The 24,500-nt window shown below is 41.8% G+C and overlaps 1 protein-coding gene across 1 annotated transcript in view; it reads left to right on the top strand.

Moving 5' to 3' along the window:
- The window catches only part of ZBTB20 (zinc finger and BTB domain containing 20), a 608,278-nt gene that overhangs the window by 548,893 nt on the left and 34,885 nt on the right, over nucleotides 1–24,500 (top strand). The window contains exons 11-12 of the mRNA XM_084618031.1: nucleotides 14,147–14,248; nucleotides 22,593–22,780. Of these exons, the coding sequence (XP_084474157.1) occupies nucleotides 14,184–14,248; nucleotides 22,593–22,780 (253 nt within the window). The 5' untranslated portion in view covers nucleotides 14,147–14,183. The remainder of the gene's footprint in view (nucleotides 1–14,146; nucleotides 14,249–22,592; nucleotides 22,781–24,500) is intronic.

Genomic DNA, 24,500 nt, shown 5'->3' with positions numbered 1-24,500 from the left:
CGTGCATGGACATGTGACTTGCCCAGGTGACTCCAAAACTCCATTTTGTAGCTGGACTTTGCATAGGAGAGAGGAGGGCTCTCCAGCCACAAGAGAAAGTCTATTTACGCCCGTGGGAGACCCCTCCATTTGGTCTTCAGCTGGCTAAAGAGAGAGCCTTTCCACGCCCAAAGATACCTGAAAGAAACTGGAACAAAGGACAGTAACTACCGGGGGTGTGAGTGATTGCTGGACCCAGTCTAGAAGGAGATTAGTCTGTAAAAGAAAGCTTTCTGGAATTGGTGAGGTCTTTATCTGTATTCAGTTTTTATTACTCTACTAGACTTAGACTTGCGTGTTTTATTTTATTTTGCTTGGTAATTCACTTTGTTCTGTCTGTTACTACTTGGCACCACTTAAATCCTACACTCTGTATTTAATAAAATCACTTTTTACTTATTAATTAACCCAGAGTATGTATTAATACCGGGGGGGGGGGGCGGGAACAGCTGTGCATATCTCTCTGTCAGTGTTAGAGGGTGAACAATTTATGAGTTTACCCTGTATAAGCTTTATACAGGGTAAAACGGATTTATTTACGGCTTGGTCCCCGTTGGGAGTTGGGCATCTGAATGTTAAAGACAGGCACACTTCTGTAAGCTGTTTTCAGTTAAGCCTACAGATGTTAGGAGACGTGGTTCAGACCTGGGTCGGGGCTTGCAGCAGGCTAGGGGGTCTGGCTCAAGCCAGGCAGGGCACTGAAGTCCTAAGTTGACAGGACAGGAAAGCAGGAGCAGAAGTAGTCTTGGCATATCAGGTGGCAGTCCCAAGGGGGTTTCTGTGATCCAACCCATCACAATGACATAATATCATTTTCTTAAAATATACTATTAAAATCTCCTAGATTGCTTTCCATGGTCACTGTGAGACTCCAGGCCAGTCCTGGAGAGTTGGCAACCCTATACACAGCCCGGTTAAGTTTAAACTGAATGCCCCAGATCTGAACAGCCCTGAACTTTAGGAAAGTCCAGATCCAACTCCACTTCCAAAATTAGTTGCTTGGAGCCATCTTAAATATGTTACAAAATAGCAGTTTGGGATAATCAGGATCTGAGTTTATTTTGGAAGTGCAGAATAAACTAATGTCATATGTCAGGGTGAAAACTTATAACTGCAGAGGTCAGGAGGAGTTTGTTCTCTGTGAGCATCATTATGCAATAAGAATATAAGAACGGTCATACTGGGTCAGCCCAGTGGTCCATCTAGGCCAGTATCCTGTCTTCTGACTGTGGCAAGTGCCAGATGCTACAAAGGGAATGAAGAGAACAGGCCAATCATCAAGTGATCCATCCCCTGTCGCCCATCTCAGCATCAGGCAGTTAGAGGGTTAGGGACACCCAGAGCATGGGGCTGCATCCCTGACCATCTTGGCTTGTCGTCATAAATGAACCTAACCTCCATGAACTTATCTAATTTTTTTTTAATCCAGTTATAGTTTTGGCCTTCACAACATGCCCTGGCTATGAGTTCCACAGGCTGACTGTGCGTTGTGTGAAGTGCTTCCTTTGTTTATTTTAAACCTGCTGCTTTTTAATGTTATCAGGTGGCCCCTAGTTCTTGTGTTACATGAAGGAGTAAATAACACTTCCTTATTCCTTTTATTTACATGATTTATGATTTTATTTACCTCTATCATATTTCTCCTCAGTTGTCTCTTTTCTAAGCTGAACAGTCCCAGTCTTTTTAATCTCTCCTTGTATGGAAGCTGTTTCATACTCTTAATCATTTGTGTTGCCCTTTTCTGTGCTTTATCGAATTCTAGTGTATCTTTTTTGAGATGGGATGACCAGAACTGCACACAGTATTCAAAGTCTGGGCTGTTATTAATAAGCCATTATTGTTGTTATTACTGTGTATTATTTGTATTACTATAGTGCCTAGGAGCCCTACTCATGGACCAGGACCCAGGGTGCTAGGTGCTGTACAAACACAGAACAGAAAGACGGATCCTGCCTCAACGAGCTTACAATCTAAGTGCAGTGTATTATGGCTGCATTTATGACTTCCTTTGAAATATCAGATATTTATCACTACCAGAGGCAGGATACTGGATTTGATGGACCCCATGGTGTGCTCCATTATGGCAAATCAGATGCTAAATTTTGTCCCATTAAGGAAAAGTACAGATGGTACAATATCCTGCAGAACATAAAATGGCAATAAGGTTTTTTTAGTTTTAGTCTGAACGTTTATAATTTCTGTGAGATCTCATTCACACTAGATAATTGTCCACACTGCCTTCCTGAGAGCTACTTTTGAGTTACAATAAGACTTTGAATATCTATCAGCCCCTGACTCTGAAGATGTAAAGGTGCTGAACAAACATTAATTAATTTAGTCTCAGAGTACTCTAGGAATAGGGTTTGTCTTAATACCTCGATTTTACATGTGTGGAAACTGAGGCACAGAGAGACTAAGCAGCTTAACCATGTGTCAGAAGCTGGGAAAGAACAGATGTGCCAAATCCCAAATCATGGGTTTTAACAAAAAGACCATCCTACCTAGTTGTAAGTTTAGATTGAAGATTTTTTAATTCTCAAGCTAATGAAATTCACTTCTCATTAAAATCTCAAGGTACAAGGATCTACTCTAAATCTGTCCTGACACACAGCAGGGATCCCTGTGCACCTGATGTAGGCTGAAAGGAGGGTAGGGGAGAGATGACATATCATATAGCTGAATCCATTCTTCAAAGGGCAGATTTAAGTTTCTTATGCCATTTGGAGCTAGATCCAAAACTCAATATATAAGGCTGTGGAAAGACTCTCAGTGACTTCAGTGGGCTTTGGATCAGGCTTTTGGTGAGGTTCTCCTGTTCTGCTATTTTATGTGGGTGTGTGGAGGGTTTTGGGTGGTTCAGAAATAAGATTGGTGTTGAAGACTTGTGAATTTCCTGAGTTTCTAGCATTTAGATTTTTAAAGTACCTCTGAAACATGCTATTAATATTATTTCAAAGTGATATATTCTCAGTTTTAATTCACCTCTCCCAGAATTATACAGTAATAAATTATTTCAGAAGTTGCCTGCCTGGGTAGAGTAAAGAAGGACCACAGATCCAGAGACAGTCAGGCTTTCAGATCAGGATCCAACTGTCAACTTTGCAGCTCAAACTCATCTCAAGCTCAGAGGCACTGGCTGGGTTTCTTGTTGCTCCCTCTGGGTGCTCTGTTTTTGCAGAAAGCATTGCACATTCCTGAGGTGTTTAATATATGAGCTGCATTTTAAAACAATAGTCACCAGCTCCTGTAATTCAGAATTTTTAAAAATCACCTTTACTCCCTCCCTGTAGTGAGAGCACTGGGAGTGTGTGTGTATGTCTGGTAGGTAGACAGATTCCCTACCTGGAAATGGCTTGCTATTATTAGACGTTCAGTTACCAGGGGTTATGTAAGACAAGTGAAGCTCTGTTTTTTAACAGAGACATGATTCATGCTACTTGTAGTAACAGTAACCACCTCCAAACGAGACAGAAAGCAGACACAGACAAAAGGCTGGAGAAATCAATGCTGGCTGAGTACAGCTATTCTCCTGCTATCTTCTTCCTCTCAAGCGGAGGACTTGGGTTATCAGGAGAGGAGATTGCTGCTAATTCAGGATCTCTTGAAGTCTCCCAGATTCACTGAGCTGATGCATCTATGTCAGTGGCATTGGCCTGGAGAGGCTGAGTCTGCAGGAGCTTTGGCAATGGACCACAGTCAGCACTCTTTACACCATTCCCAACAGGGTCTCCACTATGCTGTGTGAGGCTGAAGTAGCTGTGACCAGAGCTAGCACTCCTACTCTGTTTTCTCAGTTATTTCTGCTGGGGAAGACTGGAACCAAGACAGCTTCTGGCTTCTCTGTAGTTAACACATCTACATCATTTTTATAGTCATGTGCCGGGAGAGTTAAGACCTGGAGTAGCTTTGAACTTCTGCCAATACTGTTCATTAGAGCAAATTGTGAAATCTGATTGGACTAAAATAGCTGTGAGCCTCCTACAGCCAGCACTTCTGCATCATTCTCTAGAGTGCCTCCTGCTGGGAGAGGCAGGGATCAAAGTAGCTGAGAGCTCCACCACAGCCCCACTCACCTACATCATTCTCTGCAGTGATTTCTGCTGGCACAGGGCAGGTCTGAGCTTCCCTAACAGCCGATCCAGCACCATTCCCCTCAGAACCTCTTGCTGATATGAGAATGGAGTATTTGTGAGCCCGACAAAACCAACACACTTACGCCATTTCCTACAATGCCACCTTCCTGGAAAGGCAAAGGATTACAGAAGCTGTTACTCACCCAAAGCCAGGGTTCCTGGGCCACTCCCTGCAGTGCCTGGAAGACTGATGTAAATTTCAGCAAAAACACATCTAAACCATTCTACGTAGTAACTTCTGCTGTCAAAGGAGAAGAAACTAAGGAGTTGGAAATGGTCTTTATAGTACTCAGAAAACAGCACTCCTACATTAGCAGCATTTATCTAACAGTAGAGGCAACTGCCTTCAGTTTTTCTCAAAGCCTTTTGAAATAACCGGAGAAATATCCCTTAATATGCACAGGAGAGAGCTAAATACTGAACTCCAATAAACCCCAAGTGAGTAAGACTGGCAAATACTGGAATAAGAACAATTAAAATAATATGTATTATTATTTTATCCTTACTAATGCCCTATGCCATATGCAACAGGGATCATTTTACCAGCTACTGATATTCAGCAATCATTCTGTGTGAGCCACACTATATACACTTTCAGGAGAGAAGTGAAAAGTAGCACATACAATTCATTACAAATGGGTCTGCACTCAAATTCTGAATCCAACCTTTCCTACCAGACGTACAGTTTTTTGAAAGCCAGATCCTAACATGGCAGCTTTAGCTGTCATCTGTACATTTTAGACATACTTAAGGAATCCTGTGTTGAGACAGGTAATACATTAATTTATTTAAAATATCAAATCATTATAACAAATATACATCTGACCTCAGGACCTATTGCATTCAGTGACTTGATATTTAAAATGATATATTTCACAAGTGTGCATAACCATCAGTTTGGTTAAACAATGGTTTGGAATAAATTCATGTGTTCATCTAAAACTTCTAAACCTAGTGTTTTGTCACTGAAGTGTGAAACATGAAGTCTACGGTGGCTTTCTCCCTGTTTTTCAGGAAGCAATCTCTTTGATCAATCTTCAAACTCCAAGACTGCAGTCAGTTATCACTCAATGGATAATGGAGCCAAAGCTCAGAGTTTCCCTCTCTCACCATGGATCCTGTGTATTTTTCTTTAATCCTTTTCAACATAAATTAAATGAGCATTCAGCTGTGTAATTTGAGTCTGGAATCATCAAGTATACAGGAAGAGCCATATGAACATCTGGAAAAGTATGTTGCTGGTTCTTTTTACCTAGTCTTTTCACTGGGTTTGTTACTGATTTTATAACTGTTGACTTGCAAGAGAATTGGGATGCTGTTGCTGGTAACATCATGTGAAACTTAGCATTTTTAGCATGGTGAGAATCTCAGGAGCTGGGGATGAGACATTCTCAGTGAAGGATGTTTGGTTATGAACTCCTTACCCTACAAGGTTAAGGAGAGCTTATGTCTTGCCTCTCTTAGAGCACAATGCAAAATTCATATTTTCAAATGGGCCTGCTGTGACATTCCCTAGGGTACAATCTGGACTGTCGAATATCTGTGTCCCCTCAATTCTCTAGCCTGGGGTGCCTTTTACACTCTTTTCTGTATAAACAACAACTTCTGGCCAGTTCATACATAGCCCCTAGCATGTAAAATCACTCCCAGCTGAATACATGAATGCTATGGCCAGCCATTCATGAATTACAAACAGGGCAATACCAACAACTCCCTAGTCTCAGCCTTGTTCCCCAGAAATGTGTGTCTTATACTGTCCAGCCTACTACTGAACAATTCAAGCTCATAGAAAGTCCATCATTTCATCAAAGGAAAATGATATATGCCCCAGCCTTGTTATCCCAAATGGAGTTTCCCATGCATGCTAATCCAAACACATTAAGATAAAACAATAATACACATTTATTAACTACAGAAAGATAGATTTTAAGTGATTACAAGTGACGATGTATAAAAGTCAGGATTGGTTACAAAAAGAAAATAAAAGTGTAAAACACAAGCTAATACCTAACTCAACAAGTTAAGTGAACTTAAAAGCAAAACGTTTTGCCTTACCATACACTGTGGTAAATTTCACAGGCTGGGTCTCCTTTCAACCTTGGACACTTCCCTTAGTTCAGTTCTTTGAGAGTCATTGATGACCTGAGCAGAGATGAAGGAGGAAAGAGGTGAAGTGGAGACCACTCACTCTCTCTCTCTCTCTCTCTCTCTCTCACCACCCACCCCTCTTTGAGGATTACCCCCATCTGGGGTGCAGGCGACAAGTAGTCTCTTGTGGAGGTGGGGGTTGAACCATCCCTGTGAAGAAATGTAAATTTCTTGTTTACACCTTCCTATTGCTGGAGAATGGCTGCTTAAGCATGTAGTAGATCTTTAACACCTGTCTGGGTGTTAGTCTGTCCTTTGTTCCTGAGAAATTGGTTTGGGCCTGCTTTTCTTAAACTTGGAGCATGTTATAGCAATGTTATATTGTAGAAACTTATAACTTTACGTACAATGTTGATACACGTTTTTACCAGGACAGTAATGTTCAGCAGATTATGAGTTTTCAAATGATACATCACAAGGCATACTTTGTACAAAATTTATCATAGTCTTGTAAAAATTGTGACCATAATAGTGCAGACCATCACATTCTCATATTAGCTAGCAAGTTTTCTTCTTCCTAAAAGACATCTCTCTCCACAGAAAGTCATCTGCTAAAATCTTGCTAAGGGAGGAAAATAATTCTGCCAAGATGATGCTGAGATATTTTTAATTCTTGCATTTGCCCATTTTAATACATTTTGGTGATCGGTGTGTTAGAAATGGATGAGTAGATGAAAATACATGATGAATCCAAATTTTCATTTGCTTCTTTTTGTTCTCTGCATATCTGTGACAAGTTGATCAGATAAGTCCAAATTCATACCTGGTATAACTCCATTCACATCAGTGGAACTACACCGGGGAGGATTGTGACCTATATTGCATAGTTACTGCATGTACTTACAGCATCTTTATTGTAAGGTGAACCTCAGGAATGGATCAGTTAGCAGCCAGTTTCTTTTCATTAGCCAGAAAGGGATGAATCCAGCCTGCTGTTTGCAAATAACTATGAAAGAGTGAGAACCAAGGATCTTGTGGCCACCAAAAAGGACCAAACTGTACTACATTAAGTGTTGTACACTTCTGACCATTCTCTCCAGGATAGTTACCAGGAGTTATATTATACAGTCAATGTACATAGACAGGTGAGAATCAATTGTCAGTTTGCAACCCTCTTATCTATGAGAAATGGAGATCTTTTCCTCTTTCAGGAATTCTTCCATTTATTGACACCTGTGGAGCTAAGAGCCTGTTGTTTTGGAGAGGTGCTGAAAAGTTTGCAAGCATAGCAATAAACTGAACCAGTTTGTGAAGAATAGATGAGCCATTCTCTCTGATACTCGCATTGTTTTTGTTCTGCCTCAAAAATAATGTCCTTTGAGGCTTCGTTTGACATCTCCATGATGTTGAACAGATTTGGAGAAATCACCAATATTTTGACAGGGTTCCTTGGCAATGAAATGTTCATGAAGCTCATCTGTCATAACTAGCCAAAGCAGTGGAGGGGATGGATACATTACTGTTACAATGTTAATTCCTAGTCATTTTCTTGGTCCCTAGTGGGTGCAGTGATGGCAACTCATATTTCAGTGCAGGGGCGTTGGCGATGATAATGGTTTCTGGGAGTGGATTCACCTTTATTCGACTGCAATTGCAAGACAGTGTCATTCTGTCCAAATGTTTTTCTTGGTGACTAAGCAGCTGCGCTCTTACTGCATTGGCCATCTTCAATGACTGCTGCTGCTTGTGGCTTCAAAAAATTTCTGAAGGGAAGCTTTTTTTCTTCTTTAATTCTTCCTCTATCTATGACCTTGTTCTCCTTTTTTGAACTCCTAACTCATACATCTGACTCATTGTAAGTACAAGGCTGTGTCTTAGTGTTGTACTCTTGGCACATACATTTATGAGCCTGTTTCCGAGCTCACACTGGTTTTAGTCGTAGAAGTAGTATGGTATATATTTTCGGACAGCACGCAGAGTCCCTAGTCAGGATTGGGGCTCCACTGTGAGGAGTGCTGTACTAATGCAGGTATGAAACAGGCCCTACCCCAGAGGCCTAACACCAGTGTCACTCCATTCACCACAGGAGAGTTCTTCTTTATTTCCATCTGCGCAAGCGAAACCAGAATCAGGCCTCAAATATTTGTCTCCCTTACTCATGTCTGACTTCTATAGGGTGATAGGAAATGTTTACACACTTTGTAATTTTGTGAGGCAGTCAAATACAATAATGATGGACACTTTATATGAATGTAAATAGACTGAATTGGATGTGATATAATGTATTTTCAAAATTTGAATAAGATATTTTAAAAATGTAGTAAAGGAAAATATGTACATTATATATTAGACATACCAGGTTTATGTGAGTGAGATAGTTTTTCTTTTCTATGCCTGTGCATAAATCTGGGCTTGATGAGATCTTTCTTAACAGCAAATAGCCAGGTCTTCTGTTTTATATCTTAAATGAAAGTCAACTTTTCCAGTGGCTGCTAGCACAGTGTTGGGCCATTGGTGTTTGAGCTGACACAATGAAGAGCAGCACATTGTGGCAGGAGGGATCATTTATACTCTGTGGGATTTTGGCAGGAAGGGGCTTGTTCTTTAGACAGGGGAGACTTTGAACTGGGAACTGTCATTGCAAAGGGAAAAGGAATATCAGATACTGACCGTGAACACTACTTAAGAGTCAATCCAATCAGTGACGCAGGAGCACAAAAATTCACAAGAGCCCCTTGATAAATCCTCCTCTCTGGCCTGCTAGTTCTCCAGGAACTGACAATTCAGTGTATTATGATGGGATCAGGACTTTTTTTAAAAAAAATACCAAATTCCAGCTTAAGCAAAGAATTGCTGCTTAAGCATGGTGAAATGTTACACTGTCAGATAAAAAAGTGTGGGGAGGGGGTGGCGGCTAGGGAAAGAGATAAATACATACAGATAAGTAATAGAGATTTTGTATGACAAATACTGGGAACATGATGCAGCCTTTACTATAAACATGAATTGCTGTTCCAGATTTTGATAGGAACCCTTGGGATTCGAAGGAAAGTATTTCTCTCCCGTACTTTTTACAAAGATATATTTATGAGAAACTGGCCTTTACCAGACTAAAGCAGCATCCCAGTACATCTCATTTAAATGGTTTACCTACAAATATCCAATCCATGGAGGAATGATTGTCTGAGTTTCAGGACCACATGTCTGAAATGGATACACAATGCTCCTAGCAGGGCAGGGGAAAGGCAAGTTTCCCTTCCTTGGTGGTATTTATTAAAGCTCTATCTGCTATGAACAAACCACAGTCTGGTCTTCTTACAGGGGGCTCTGTGCTCCTGAGATTTCATGTTTTCTGAGGTTCAAGTTCTGCCCTCTGTTGTACAGGTGCACTGTGTGCAGTAGTACACACACACACGCAGAGAATTCTGTCTTCCTCTCCCTCCTTGGTGCAAAGCAGCACAGCTGGTTATCTACTGACTGCTCGGAGGAGGGCCCAACTTCTACACTGATGTCCACAGTACATATTTGTCAGGGTGCATATCGTACCGTTCCAAAGGATCAGTATCATTCCTACTCTAGAGGACCTAGAATCATTCATTTGTGCCACTAGACAGCTCTTGAACCTGATATGCTGGATAGCGCCGTCTCCTTGCAGTTGCTTGAAGAATTTCAGCCAAATATGTTTCTGGTTGTCTCCAGTTCCAGAAAGTAATAATGACAAAGACCAAAACTATACTTGGCCTGGACAACCCAGATTTAAAATATCTCTCTGATCAGGAAAGTGGCTGTAAAAATAGTCCCTTCTTATTCAAGAGATCTGCCCTATGTGTGTTCAGAGTCAGATCTGCTCCTTTTAATGACATAAGCAAGTTCTTACCACCATTTAGTCCTGCAGAATCAATACCACATGAGGACAGCAAGTGGAATTATTTGCTGCCTCACACATCATCAACAAACTAGTTCGCTGGTTATGATATAAGAGGCAAAAGAAACAAAGATTTTCAGATCCCAATGCAGGTTTGCAGCACTGTCAATCTCAAAAATCAGCTTTTGACTACAAAATTGAACCCATTTGACCATGTATCACTGAGAGAGAATTACCCCAGATCCGGATATCAGATACTGAATCCCTGCACAGAAATGCATAGCTGTTTTGCTGACTGACCATGGCATCTAGATCATGTGAGTCTTTTTATCTCCAAACAGGGAGTAGAAAAGGAGTTGTCGGGTGCCTGAGGCAAAAGGAACTAGAGTTAGGGACAGAGACAGAGGGGCCCTGCAAGAAACAACCCCTGGAAACAGCCAAGATCAGGTCCAAGAACTGGCAGGAAGCTTTTGTTTGCTATTATTTAAGTTAACAAGAAAGGAAACCACAAGAAAGTGGATAAGTCTAGATTATTTTGCTTGTGTGTACTGTGTTAGGAGCAGAGTAGGAACACCACCTGTTTATGTGAAATTTAAATAATAGGCTTTGACAGACCATTTCTGATCGATGGTGCTGATTAATGAACAGTCCAGGTAAGGTAGCAAACAAATAAAGATGGTTGAAGACACAAATTACAGAAAGGGAAAGAGCAGGATCAGAGCATCAGGATGTGGAGTTATGGTAAAGGAGCCCATTAATCATCAGCACTATTATAAAGGACCACATTTTGTGCTGACTTTATGTCCCTTGCAACTCTACTGAAGCCAACACAGAAATTGACCTAAAGTGCACCTCTTAAATTACAATCTGAAGTACCTCACTGCTGTCATGAATGGACCTTCTTTAATACAAATAATGAAATGATTAATGTGTTGTCCTCCCTCTAAAATACTAAATAAGATTTGGGTGGGTTGGAATACATGTAAATATGTATAAATATATATAAAATACCCAAGTTAGTAACATTAATGGAAAGTTTTTAACTAATTCTTTGTACTTCCATAGTGCATTCATGGAAGAAACTCAGTGTCTTCAAAATCTTAATTAAGCTTCGTAGCACCCCTCTGGAGTAGATGTTAATATTCTTCTTTTATAGCAGAAGGAACCAAGGTACAGTGGGGCTATGTGACTTTCCAAAACTCACACAGTGAGTCAGTGGCAGAATCACAGAGAAAACGTAGGAATCCTGACACCCAGCCCCCTGCTTCCTTACTGTTATTTGTGAAAGATGTTTTATGCTCCAAAATCCATGTCATCTGTTGGCCTTCCCATCTGGCTCAAGACCCGTTTCCTAAAGTGTTTCTGGATGCTGCTTTCCCTGCTGTGTCTGTCTGTCCGTCTGTCCCCCCCAGTCCCGTCCCCCCGCCCCCAGGTCTGATCAACCTTCAGTTTCATTGATTTTGTATTTTAAATAAAATCAGCTGTGTCATGTATCCCACTACAGCATTTTTTAATATTAAATCCTTAATATTTAATCATTACTAGTCTGATGCGATTAATGCATATTATTGAACGAAAACAGCCAAGCTGTTCAGGCCATGCAAGAAGCTCTCAAAAAAGGAACTATGAAGCTGGCTAAGTGTTCTGGGACTTACAATTTTCTTCATACTCTTCACCCAGAGTGGATTTTTCAAAAGTACCTAAGGGAGCAAGGCTCCTAAATCCAGTTGACTGTCAATGGGAGTTCAATACCTGATGACCATATGTGATTGTGAACAGCCCATCCCCAACATCCTTTCTTCCTGCCATGCTTGGTTATGAACCACAGGGTGAGTGCTGGCCATGCCACAACCAAGGATCTATTAGATTAGAGTCCTAAACACCAGAGGCGCAACAAATGACACAGAAAAAAAGAGATGTAACAAAATACATCTGGCTAACTCTGTCACCCCTTAGACTTGACTTGTGTGAAATTTCTAGACAATAGACATGTTGTCTGGCTGAAGAAGGACTGGGGGCCTGAAAATCTACTGTGGGAGTTAAACATGCAGATAAACTGTATGATTGGATCCTCTGTAAGGACTTCAGGATTTTGACTCTAAAAAGGTGGGGTGAGGGGCAGAATAAAAGACAGAATGACATGGATGAAATGTACATAGAAAGCAAGGTTGAAATTAATAGAAGGGGAGATGAAGGGTGTGTGGAAAACAAGGTAAGCAGGGAGAAGAATTGAAAGGAAATCTTATGCTGAATGTAAATATAAATGAAATCTAATGAAATCTAAATGAATGAAATCTAAAACCATGCACATATTGGGCATCATTACACCCTTGACATTCAACCCTTGATGTTTGTCACTGTGGTTTGTGAAGCTTTCAAGCAAATCAGGAACTGACTTACGGCTCCACTCCAAACATAGGTTAAACTCAGTGGTTCTGAATAAGTTTTGTATTGAGCTTTCAGATTCGTTTAAATATGAAATTCAAAACAAACTTTAGGGAGGGGTGTGTGCCTACAAAAACTGGAACCTCAGAGAAAATGTGTGCTTGAGCCCCTGTGAAGTGTAACTGCCAAGTGGTGCATCGTCTGTCTATACAGATCCAGCTTGCCATTAGCCGTCATTATTACAAAAGGTGTACATTAAACTGATCCTGAAAGTATGCTTTGTGAAATGCAGTATTACAGTGTCATCTAAAATGCACTGAGAGAATACTTAATTGTATTGGTAGGCACTCATTCCAATGTGTCTGCTCTATTAATTAGTGGTTTTGAATATTATTGTGATGAGTTTCCTAGCATACATTCAGAGTAATGCTCAGTAATGTTAATTACCTGTGAAATAACAGTGACACTTTGTAACATTTTTGTTCACCTGTGGGTTTGTTTGATTTTGCTGATAAAGCAAATATTCGTTTTTCTTCACTGATCCTACTGAAAATCCTGTATTCATGCAAGTAGCACCATTGTGGGCAGGATTGGAGACACTGATGTCCATGGAGCTACTTGCATGAGTAAAGTGAGCAGGATTTAGCTTGTCATCTGGATGTTGGTTTAAGATACACTTCCATCCTCCACAGTCAACTACCAAAGGATTATAATAGTTAGAGAAAGAGAAGCCCTATTAGTCTAGTCATGGATTCAATCACAAAAGATTTCAAAAATCCCCATATTTCGTAGAGTTCCGATCCAGAGATTTGGTCAAGCCAGTTATAAAAGCAGGAACCATTGCAAAAGTCAAGTCTGGATACTGAATTCCCCCTTCTATCAAATATCAAGGATGCTCGGTTCTGAAGGGTTTTTTGGGGGCCCATTCTGTATTAGCTCATTGAGTTTACCTCCTCCTCAGGGCAGCATATGGCCTCCAGAGAAGACATTTAAGATATAAAACTGCTACTAAGGTTTGATGTTAGCTGAAAGACTGAGAATAAATTATCTCCCTGGTTGGTTTTTGTCACTAAAGTAGCACCCACTGGTGTCCAAATGAGGAAGTAGGTGGAGTTTCTGCCTTTGGACTGATACACTTTTATTTTAGCCACTGTTTCTGTGATACAAAGAAAGCAGGAGGAGAAAGGCAGGTCCTTTTCCTTCCTTCATCTGTATTTTAGCTTAGAGGCAGCTCTTTCTGTCTTCTCCTCTGAGCAGGGTTAGATCACATGATGGGAAAAATTCTGGTGCCCCTTCTACATTAGGGCTCCTGCTGTTGCTCAGTGCAGCTGCAGTCATAGCAGGCAACCTGCAAGACCAGGAAGGAATTCTATTGTGTGGCAGTTTGCTGCTTGATTTCCCCTATCTTACCTACCCAAAATAGTTTGGATGGTTAGGCCATGGAGATGAGGGACCGGAATCTATCCTCATTTATAGCTGGGGTTTCCCAGATGTAACAGAGGACAGAATTTTGCCCTGCTAGGCCTCACTCTGCCATATAGATGTGGAGAATACTGATTAACCTTGCAGCAAATTCTCTCACTCTTGATAAATTATTAACAATTCCCCCATCTCCTTTCCTTTTGTTTCTTTCCAGTACAGACACAGCCTCTCTCTTTCCCCTGCCCCAATGAATGTCTGCACTAGGGCCAAGGCTTGGAGTGATTTACCTGAAGAGTAACACCATTTGGAAACCACTGTAAGTAAATTTTATGTCCTACAAAAGATTTCTTGTTTCAGCAAAAAGGAAACAAAAACAAAAAAACACCCGAAAACCTTCAACACCTGGCCATTGCTGGTTAACACAAGCTAAATTTTACATTACACATTTACCTGGGAAGTAAGTGGGGTGAAAAACAAACCAGTAAAAAAGTTGGTAAGTATTGGCCTGGTGTTGTAGTTCAGCAGTGGTTTGACCTCTTTGCATCTTCTAGCTGTGCCCTGCTCTGGTAGGAGTCCCCTGCCTATTACTCAAGTTTAATGTGGTGTCTTCATGTCTCTCAGTGGTGTTTTGCCCTGTTTTTTTATTAGATTTCTTTGTCTTTTGTAGAGTTACTAGTCTGGTGCAATCATATTATTTCTTGTTGCAGTTCCGTGCAGTGCAGTTTGGTTTCCCTGCAGCTCGTTATAGTTTTGAGTTGCTCTTGTCAAGTCTCAATGATTCTTGTAGTTCTGTATAATTCAGGCTGGGTCTCGGTGTGCGTCACTGGAGTTTTGCAGAAGCTTGGTTGGACTCTGTGCTTCTCAGTGAAGCTTCCTGATGTTCTCAGTGGGTTTTCTGTCTCTTGTAGTTTCACAGTGTTCTGAAATGAACTCTTACCTGCTGCCCTGGAGGGCATAATCTTATAGTTTTAACCAGTAATGGACAGATCTCTGTTCCTCTTACTATAGGGTTTTTTTTGTTTTTTGTTTTTACTGCTCTAGTGAAATTGACTTGATTCTCACTTGTAGCTTCCTGCTTCAATGCTCAGGCTTTTTGTGCCTCACACTATAGTTTTATCCTGCTCGGGCTGGATCCCCGTGCCATTCTGATCAAGTCTCCCTACCTCCCATCCCAGTTTTGTGTTCTGTTCAGATTTTTCTGTCTCTTGTAACTTTTTGTGGTGCTGCTTTCAGAATTCTGTGTATCTTTCCATCTTAGTTTTGTAGTCAGGTATCTGGTCAGACTTCTGTGCTCCTCTCAGGGTGGGTTGGTTGGTTTGTTTTTAACTGAACATACTCATCTCTCTGTCTTGCATAGTCAGTTTCTAACCACACATCACATATTGTCCATGTCACATCTGAGAGAGGGTCAGGACTCACAGTGAGAAGCACTGATATCAGGAGTGGCATGAGTATCATACATGCAGGCGGGAGATGAATGTGTAGTGAAACACTCAAAAAATATTGCTTAAAAATTCTGATGAATAGCTTGCTCTCTCCTATGTTTTTAAAACCGGAAAAGCCAGATGTCTCGATCTTTATATATATATACTGTGTGCACTAACTATGTTAATGCCAAATTATGACTCAAAAAGCCAGTGGAATGCTTGCTTGGGTACTACAGATGCTCCTCATCAGGGGACAGTGGCTGGAGGGAGACATTATGCCTCTGTTAGGTGTAATACTTGGAGTGTGGAGGGTGGAAACTCAGTCAGTAGCAGTCTTTGTTACATCATTAGCAATCCCCTGGCATTGTCCTCCAAGCACTAGCTGATATTCCAGGGAGCAGGGCTTAACCATGACCCAGCCCATCCAGACACACTCCTTCGGGCGTGTAGTGCTGCTAGCAATGCTAACATATCCTTGACTATGCAGAGGGTCACCTGGGGTCATGTGCCCCCCCTCAGATTTCTGCTAGGGTTTATTTGCCCTGCCCTGAACCCTGCTGCATACCACCAGAACCTTTAAATTGTGCCCTTCCCCCCTCCCCCCGCCCCCCACTATCAACAGTTATGTGGCATCTCTGCTTGATCCCTTGTGCTCAGGGAGTGCAAATGGCCTTATTATGACTGCCTCCTTTACAGATGCACTAGGGAAGGCAGGGCTCATTCTAACCTTTTTGTCACCTCCCTTTCCCAGTGCATTCACACAGGAGCAATCATAATTTGACCATTAAATAATAATTCATCTTTGTAGTTATCACTGAAAAGCTTTACTCTAGAGAATGTGAAAGGCACCTGCTCTGTATTTTCTCTGCTGCCATAGCACCCCAGCCCTGCCCACAAATAAGTCCCTTTTCTAGAGGCTGGAGAGTTCAGCCTCCACCTTTACCAACTCACCACCTCCCCATGCTAACAGATGCTGATCTGAAGGGCCTGAGGCATCTTGGTTACCTTTGGGCTCACCTATACCTTGCTCAGTTCAGCTCTTTGGTAGTGGGTTGTGCTCTGTGATGGGGCTCAAAGAAGTAACTAGTAGAAACTCATAAGAAACCACTCAGCTGCCCTGTCTCACACACTAATCCCAGATCACGCTGGACTGAAGAGTAACCAGGAGAAATTGAATCTTTTCAATAACCTGCATCAGTTGAAATGGGTTTGATATGCTTCTAAAAGTGGAGAACCTCAGACACAGAGCATTTGGGTCCATTTCAAGAACTGGGACTCGGGCCGATGTCTGTTTCAAAGGGTCTCAAACGTTCGCTAGCTGACATGTGGGAAATGCTAGCAGCTGAGCAAACTAAATTGCCTGTGTGTGAGGGAGACCAGACTGAGAGGTTTGCTTGTTGTGACATGTTAATACATCTGGGGGAAATTAATCCCAAACACAGATAATTGTTGTGAGGGAGAAACCTGGGGAGACGTAATGTTTGAAAGAGACTGAGGAGGATTGCTGGACAGCAAATTGCGTGTGAGTTTGCAATGCAATATGGTAGCAAGAAAACTAAGTGCAATTTTGAGTTTGAGAGGCATCCTGACACAAGGAAATAGTTCTCCCTACCTATATAGCTCTGAGTCTACCACACCCAATCAGTTCTGATCCGTTCTGCCTTTAAAATAGACAGACACAAAAAATTACGCTACTCTACATTCAGTACCTAAAATCATGTTGTAGCTGCATTATTGTGAGATGTCAGGTTTCTAGACCTTTATGACAGAACACTGCAGTACTTATATACATAAAAGGGGGGATACTTCGTTACCAAAAAGATATTGGCACTTCGGCAGGATCAGAGGTTGGAGGGACTGATTTATAAGAAAAGTTTGAAAGACCTACTAAATAAGTGCAGTTTGGTTAAGTGATGATTAATGCATGGTGGGGACTTGATAACAGTCTATGGATATTTGAAGATTATACAGCCAAGAAAGAAGGGGAAATATTTTAAGTGGTGAATATCATGAAACACTTCCCAAAAGATGTATCTGGCTGTGGAAGAGTCTTCCAAAGGAATTGTGTAGAAGCCTCATTACAAGGGCCATTTAAAACTAGTCTGGATGACACCATACTAAATGAACTCTAAGGAACAATCCTGCACTGACTAGTTGAGTAAGATAAATAAGTCTTCGCCATGTCTAACTTCTATGATTCTATACATCGGGGCTATCTACCATAGTGTCCTTCCCCCAGTGTGTTGGCCCTGTTTTCCTTTATAATGAGGATAAAGATGATGATGGTGCCTTGAGTGTTTTCAGACTCAGCTTCAATGTCTGGAAGAGCTAATATAATAAACCACAACCACATACAGAGAAAGAGCGTGGTCCTCCCTGGGGATCAGACCTGGTACCACCCGCACCTGGGGCCTGATTCATAGCCTTATGAAACTGAGTAACTCTGTTAGCTGGCAGTAAATAGGCTGTTTGTTACTAGAAGGCAACATGATCACATGTATTGAAGTAGTGCATTACACTGACACCCACAGGTGAAATTGTTATGTGGTACTGCTAAGTACTGTAGCCAGCTCAGAGGAAGAATCTGGGAAGATGTACAAACTGCAATGACGTTGGAATACTCTACGGTCACTTAGAGAAGCTGCCCCTCCCACCAAACCCAAACCACAGCCATTGTTGCCTCCTTCTCCCATTTGTTTATGCACCAGCCAAATCCAGCTCTTCCATTCCTTTTGACACAGCCAACCAGCGGTCACATTCTGAAACTTCTGACTGAAGTGAGACAGTGCTCCAATTTACCTCCTGGAATAAGGAGATAAGAACACGTTGTGTAATAAACGGTTTGGGATTTGCTGCCTGTCCATAGCACTGACTATAGGAGTCTAAGCTTGGGGATTGGAGAAATGGGGAGGGGACCATTCATAAGGCCTCAGTGCCTGGGCTCCTACATAGGTAATTTCTGATCAAAGTGAGTGCCAAGCCTTGTTTCTAATACGTTTTCTCTAAATTCTAAGTTGGCTTTGATGTTTCCCTAACTTGAGCTTCCCTCCTCCTGCTGGTTCCCTCTCATGTGTTTAAGTTACTTAGATACAGGGAAAGCTCTCTGATCAGTAAGAAAGGAGAGGAGTAATGCTGTGAACACTTATTTCCCTGGTGCCAGACAGCATCATTGCCTCCTTTCCCTTTCCACTGAGTACATGTAGTAGGGCCACAGCATTCTGATTTGGAATAGTTTCTGTTGTGAGGGCCTCCTGATAATATACTGTCTCCCTTGAGAGCAATGGTAGCAAATAAACCCATTCAGAGAGGAAAGAGATTGGAGATGGGGGTAGAGGATGCTATCCATAGTGTCACTGGGGCCACAGCCTATAGTGGACCACATCCACCCTGACTAAATTGGCCTTCAACATTGGTTCTCCACTTGTAAGGTAATTCCCTTCTTTTCATGTGCCGATATATATTTATGCCTGTATCTGTAATTTTCACTCCATGCATCTTAAGAAGTGGGTTTTTTACCCACAAAAGCTTGTCCCAAATGTATCTATTAGTCTTTAAGGTGCCACCGAACTCCTCTTTGTTTTTTTAGCCTATAGTTAAAACATTTTCTGGTCTGCCTCTGTACTTGATTCTGAGTGCTTGTGATGCAAGAGAAGTAGAAATTATTTAGCAACATGGCACTCAGGCTATTTCTTCACTGCAGAATTAACTCAAGTTATCGACACTTGAGTGAACTCCTCTCAAGTTAGCCTAGTCTGAGGGAGAGCAGCCACACTGCAAGCTAATACTTGAGCTGCACAGAGTGGTTGGATTAGCAACACACTAGTGTGCACTAGTGTTAGCAGCTGACAAATTGTGCTAATATGAGCTGTCACCTGTACTCTATGATGGGTCAACCAACTCAAGTTAAAAGCATCAACACACTCGAGCGCAGGCTTTGTGGGTGAGGATGGGACATAAGTTAGGGGCAACACTTGAGTTGTAACTCGGATTAACTGAGGTGACGACAAACACTTAGTTGTTGTAAATCTGTTACCACGGATGTTTATTACCACGGATGTTTATTACTACACCATATGTACAGCCACTCCAACTACCTTGGCCCCCCAGATCCACTACTGGCTGAATAAGAACTGGCATTGCCTGAAAGCTTCACAACTAACAGTGCTGTGAAAGAGACTTGTGTGTGTATGTACATGTGCAGAGGGAGGAAGGTACCGGGAATGAGCGGAAGGGGGGATATTTCTCTACAGGCCCTAGGAAATGTGACAAGAGTTAGCCTGTGAGGATGTTTGAAGTGCTCTCATGGACAAAAGGTATACTTTCCTTACTCAAGTTTCTAAAATAAATTGCCATGTGGCAATAGACTGTGTGACCAGAAGTAGATTTTAGCAGCAGAATTGGTATCCAGATTTCAAGCATGCTGGAATTTTGAGGGCTGAGATGCTGAGACGCTCAATTTATTTTTCAGACCTTTCTCTATGAAGTATACTTAAAATATTTCAAAACTGTCTGATTTTCATGCAGTTTACAGTGATGCAGTTCTTGCCTCAGTTAGTCAAGTAACTCTGTTAGCTTCAGTTGAGTTACAAATTTGGAATAACTCAACTGAAGCTAATAGAGTTACTTCAGATTTACTCTGGTGTCAGTGAGATCAGAATTTTCAACATATTTGTAATATATGTTGTTCCCTACCATATAGTGTATGGCACAGAGTATTCGCCACTGTGCTAAGCCTCTGATTTTGGGAAGGGTGGCTCCCCCAACATAAAATACACTAAAGCTGCCAGCACCACTGGGGTTAACAACAAATCTAACTCAGCCTCGATTCACCTAAAACTCCCGTCTAAAACCCTGGAGCAGCCTCTTTGGAAACAGAAACATGAGCAGTGGGAAAACCAAAAAGTTTTTGTGCTTTTCATCCAATTTGGGAGGTCCAAGCAGAACTGACCAGCACAAGACAGGTGCCTGCAGCCATGTAGTTTTGTCCACTGAACCCAGTCACTAGGGCATGAGGAAACCCGGGGTGCTTGGCCTGGATTCTCCATGCCTCTGTGTGTGAATACTCACCCAGTTTTGCTTTGTGTTTGTTTATGCAGTGTCTGCCTTTTCTTTATTTCTTTTTCTTTTTCACATTTTCCTTCCTTTTTTCTATTGTTTTACTTTGGGTTTGGGTGCTCGGTTGGGTTTTATTGGTGGGGGGGGAGGGCTGAGGGCGGGCCTGTTTAACTTTTTTCACTTGAGCTTTCATTTTCCAGCTGAGGAGACACTTCATTGGAGTGTGTAATTTTAACACTTACGGCAAAGAATTTTAAAAAAAAGAAAAAGAAAAAGAAAAAGCAGCAGCTTGGCAGACTAACCTCTGGCATGGTGACCAGGAGGAAGATTCTAGGGAGGTTTTGTCTCACTGCAATGTAGCCTGGAGCCAGATGGTGCTTTGCTGCCCTCTGAAGGTGACCAGCTAGAACTGGCAGCCACCAAGGTTTGACAAGAGCTTCCACATGCTATGCCCTCAGATATGCCAGGCTTATATAATTCTTTTATGTAACCGGAGACAATGTTCTCGATTAATGGCAAAGTGGCTTTGCTCTCTGTTGCGTGATAGATGCTCTTTCTTTCTTGTGTGTGTCTCTTTCTCTCTTTCCCCCCCCCCCCTTTCTGGTGCTTGGACCCTAGAACAGGTTTTGTAAAATCTGTTAAATAAAAAGATAGGCAAGAGGCAGGACTATTTCTCAAAGGTATGATTTTGCTGTCTTTATGAGCCTGTATCTTTGCAAGACACATTGAGTGGGGATTTTGGTGGTGGAGACTATAGGAGAAATCTGGTTGTTTTGTTTATTTGCATTTACCAGGGCAATAGGCACTTCAGAAGGGGCTGCTGACATAGCAACCATTCCAGTCGTTTAAGGAATTACGGTGATGGATGGTCCGGTGCTCTGTTTGTAGAATGGTGCTGTGATGTGGGGAAACTGGGTAAAACAACAGGAGAACCTTCAGTGCTTCTGTAACACAAATGAAGATCTCCCTGGGTGAAAAATAATGCATAGCTGTTGTTATAGAGAAAACATTTTATTCCTCAACAGTTATTTGTGTTTTAAGTGGGCATCATTCTAGGCCAAATAAGAGCTTTTGAAATCAGGTTTCATTAGGTTGTACCTATGAACAGCAGTATGTGACACATCCTGCCATCAAGGCAGGTAGTACCTGAATTGCTATGTTTACCCCCCATAACCTTCTGCTCACTTCCATGAGCACTGCACCTGCCTGGATCCAGACATACAGTAGGACAGCCAGTCTGCTGGCCAAAAGTTACAAGTCATTGCTTCTCCAGGACAGTGATTTTGCAAATTAAACACTGCAATTAGAGCTCCAGCTGTAACTTACTTCTCTAAAGAAGGAGGTAGCATTTTCTAGGATTTAAAGCACAGAGATCTGGGCTTTTTTCCTTTCTGTGACAGACTTGCTGTATGCCCTTGGGCAAGTCACTTTCCCTCTTCATGCCTTAGTTTTCCCACCTGTAAAATGAGGATAATAATGCTTACCCACCGCACGTGGGATTTTTGAGGCTTCATTCTGGATGTTTCCAAAGTGCTTTGAGGTCCTGGATGGAGTGCACTAAGGAAGTACAAATATTAGACTTAGCAATTAAGGGCTTTCTTCTTTTAAGGGAGGTAGAGGAAGCCAACATGCAGTGTGGCTATTGCTGGTTGTGTAAGGTTCCAAATCTTATTGCTTCACCTGCATAGATGACCTCTGCCTCTCTAAATTACCCCCTTTCACCATCCTTGCCCCCTGCACCCATAATCTTCTTCACAAAGAGCCAGCTTAACTTTCACACTTCTTGAACTGGAAACAACAGTGTTTATTTGTTTTCCAGATACATTTGCTATATATTTCTGTATAACTTTAAATTCAGAGTGATACAGCGTTGATCAATATTTGTCACATGGAGCTCAGACTGTGTAAAGTACTCAGACAGGTTTTAATTTATATGTAGTCAGTAGGGACACAATGGGGAGCTTCTGACTTGGTCTGTATGCTTTAATGTGGTCTCAGGGCCATTGCATCAGAGTGAAAACAAGGAGCAGCTTGTTTCCAAACAAGAGGCATGGAGTCCTCCCTGCTACCACCCTTTAAGGAGAGAGAAAAAAAGCAAGTTATCTTTAACAGATTCTAAAAATGCCTTTTCCCAAATATGCAGTTAGTCCCTTCAAAGGTTTCTTTGTTTATTTTCAGGAAGAAACCCAAGACAGCTGAAAACCAGAAGGCGTCTGAGGAGAATGAGATTACTCAGACGGGTGCATGCAGCGCCAAGCCAGGCCTTCCCTGCCTGAACCTTGAAGCTGTTCCGCCTCTGAGCCCAGCCCTCACCCACTCATCACAGTCACCAACAAACCTGCCCGCACACACAGGGTCATCTGATTGTGAGTACACCAATGTACTGACGAGTCGCTGGGAGCTGGTGAAATACCATTCCACACTGTGGACCAGCTTTCCCAGCCTGTTGTATGTTGTTTCCATAATGTCATCAGCAAGGCCTCATCAGCCTTTCCCTTCTCCCTTTTTTTGGCCCGCTTATCTTCAGAATATTTTCCAGGAAGTTTTCTGTGATAAGATTGTGATTATTCAGTCAGCCTAAGAAAGCTGAGAGAGTTTCACAGATCAGGTATGCAAGGCTGGCTCTAACTTCTGTGAAGTAATATGTGCATGGCTCCCCACCAGCTCCCTCCCTACCTAGGACTGGGGTTCCTCATCTTCATGTAGCTGTTTTTCTCCTCATCCCCGCTTGTCTTCTGATTGGAACCCCAACCCCACCCCAGGCCTCAATGGAGGACAGCAATTAGGGAATGCAAATCTCTAGCAGACCCCGGGATACAACAGGACTTCAGGCAAAGAATCCCGGTGATGCTCTATGAGGTGAATTGGGTTTAGGGTGTTGGGGACCTGGAAGACTCAAGGCCCAGTGCAACCAGATAGGCCAGATGCCTTTGCTGTTGATATGTTTTCAGTGTATTAACTCAGAGATGGGTCAGCACAGATTTCCAGGCCTTTTTAAAATGTTCTTTTCCATTTCATCCAGGACACCAAACCACCCCCCCCCCCAAAAAAAACGCCAAAACAAGGAAATGAGCAATTGGAACTGGATTTTGAAAAGGCAGAAATACACAGCAGATCTTCAATAGATTGAAATTTACCAGGATCCCTTCATTGGGTTATGTCAGCCCTCACCGTCTCCATTTTTAGGGGACATAGTTTACCTCTTTTGGAGTGGTTTTAAGATATTGTAACATTTACAAGGGGAAAAAGAAGTAAGATGAAAAAACAGCTTCCAAGAACTCAGAAGTCAGCTAAAGTTTGCAGAGGTCAATAAAAAGAAAATCTAGGCATGGCAATAAAAATACTAGATAAAAAATAAGATATCATTTTCTTTTTTTAATTTAAACAACCTGCCTGAGGGCCAATCTTGGAAGCAAACGAGTTATTGGGATAATTGCTATCCAAATCACTTCAGCGGCAATTCATTCCTGCCACCTTCTGACTTTATTCATTATGAGCCTCTTCTTGAGATCTCAATTTTAATAGAACCAATAAACAGAATCGGGAGGCTTCCCTAAAGCTGGCCCAGTGACCTGGTAAAGAGAAAGAGACATGAGACAATGGAAAAGGAAGCACCATACAATTTGCAAAAGAAAATTCTCTTCAAATTTGAGATGCCTGTCACTGGATAAGACTGGGATTCGGGTTTGTTTTGTAAGGTGGTTGAAGCACTGGATCCAGATACCAGGTATCTGAATCTATTACAGCAGGTTACATGAGTCCTTATTTATTTTACATGTATTTGGAAAAGAGAATTTTATGGACAATATTTTCAAAACCAGATTTGGAACGTGCACTCACTATTTTACATGTGCAATCACTTGTGCATGAAAAAACAACAAACATTTACAAGGTGATCCTCCCCAGAGTATCTGGGCGCTCTGTACATGGCTCAGCTTAAGAGCAATTTCCTGAATATAGGTATCAAATAAACCAAGACAGCCAGCTGCACCTCATCTTTAAAAGACAAAGACGAAGAAAGTCTAGGCAGTAGTTTGAATGCCAAGGGTGCTGAGGCAAGCAGTTAACAAGAAGTCTGTGCAAAGA

This window comes from Lepidochelys olivacea (genome assembly GCF_965140295.1).
Source record: "Lepidochelys olivacea isolate rLepOli2 genome assembly, chromosome: 1".
Taxonomy (NCBI): domain Eukaryota; kingdom Metazoa; phylum Chordata; order Testudines; family Cheloniidae; genus Lepidochelys; species Lepidochelys olivacea.
Note: the sequence above shows the minus strand (reverse complement) of the source record. Positions and strands in the feature narration are given on the sequence as shown.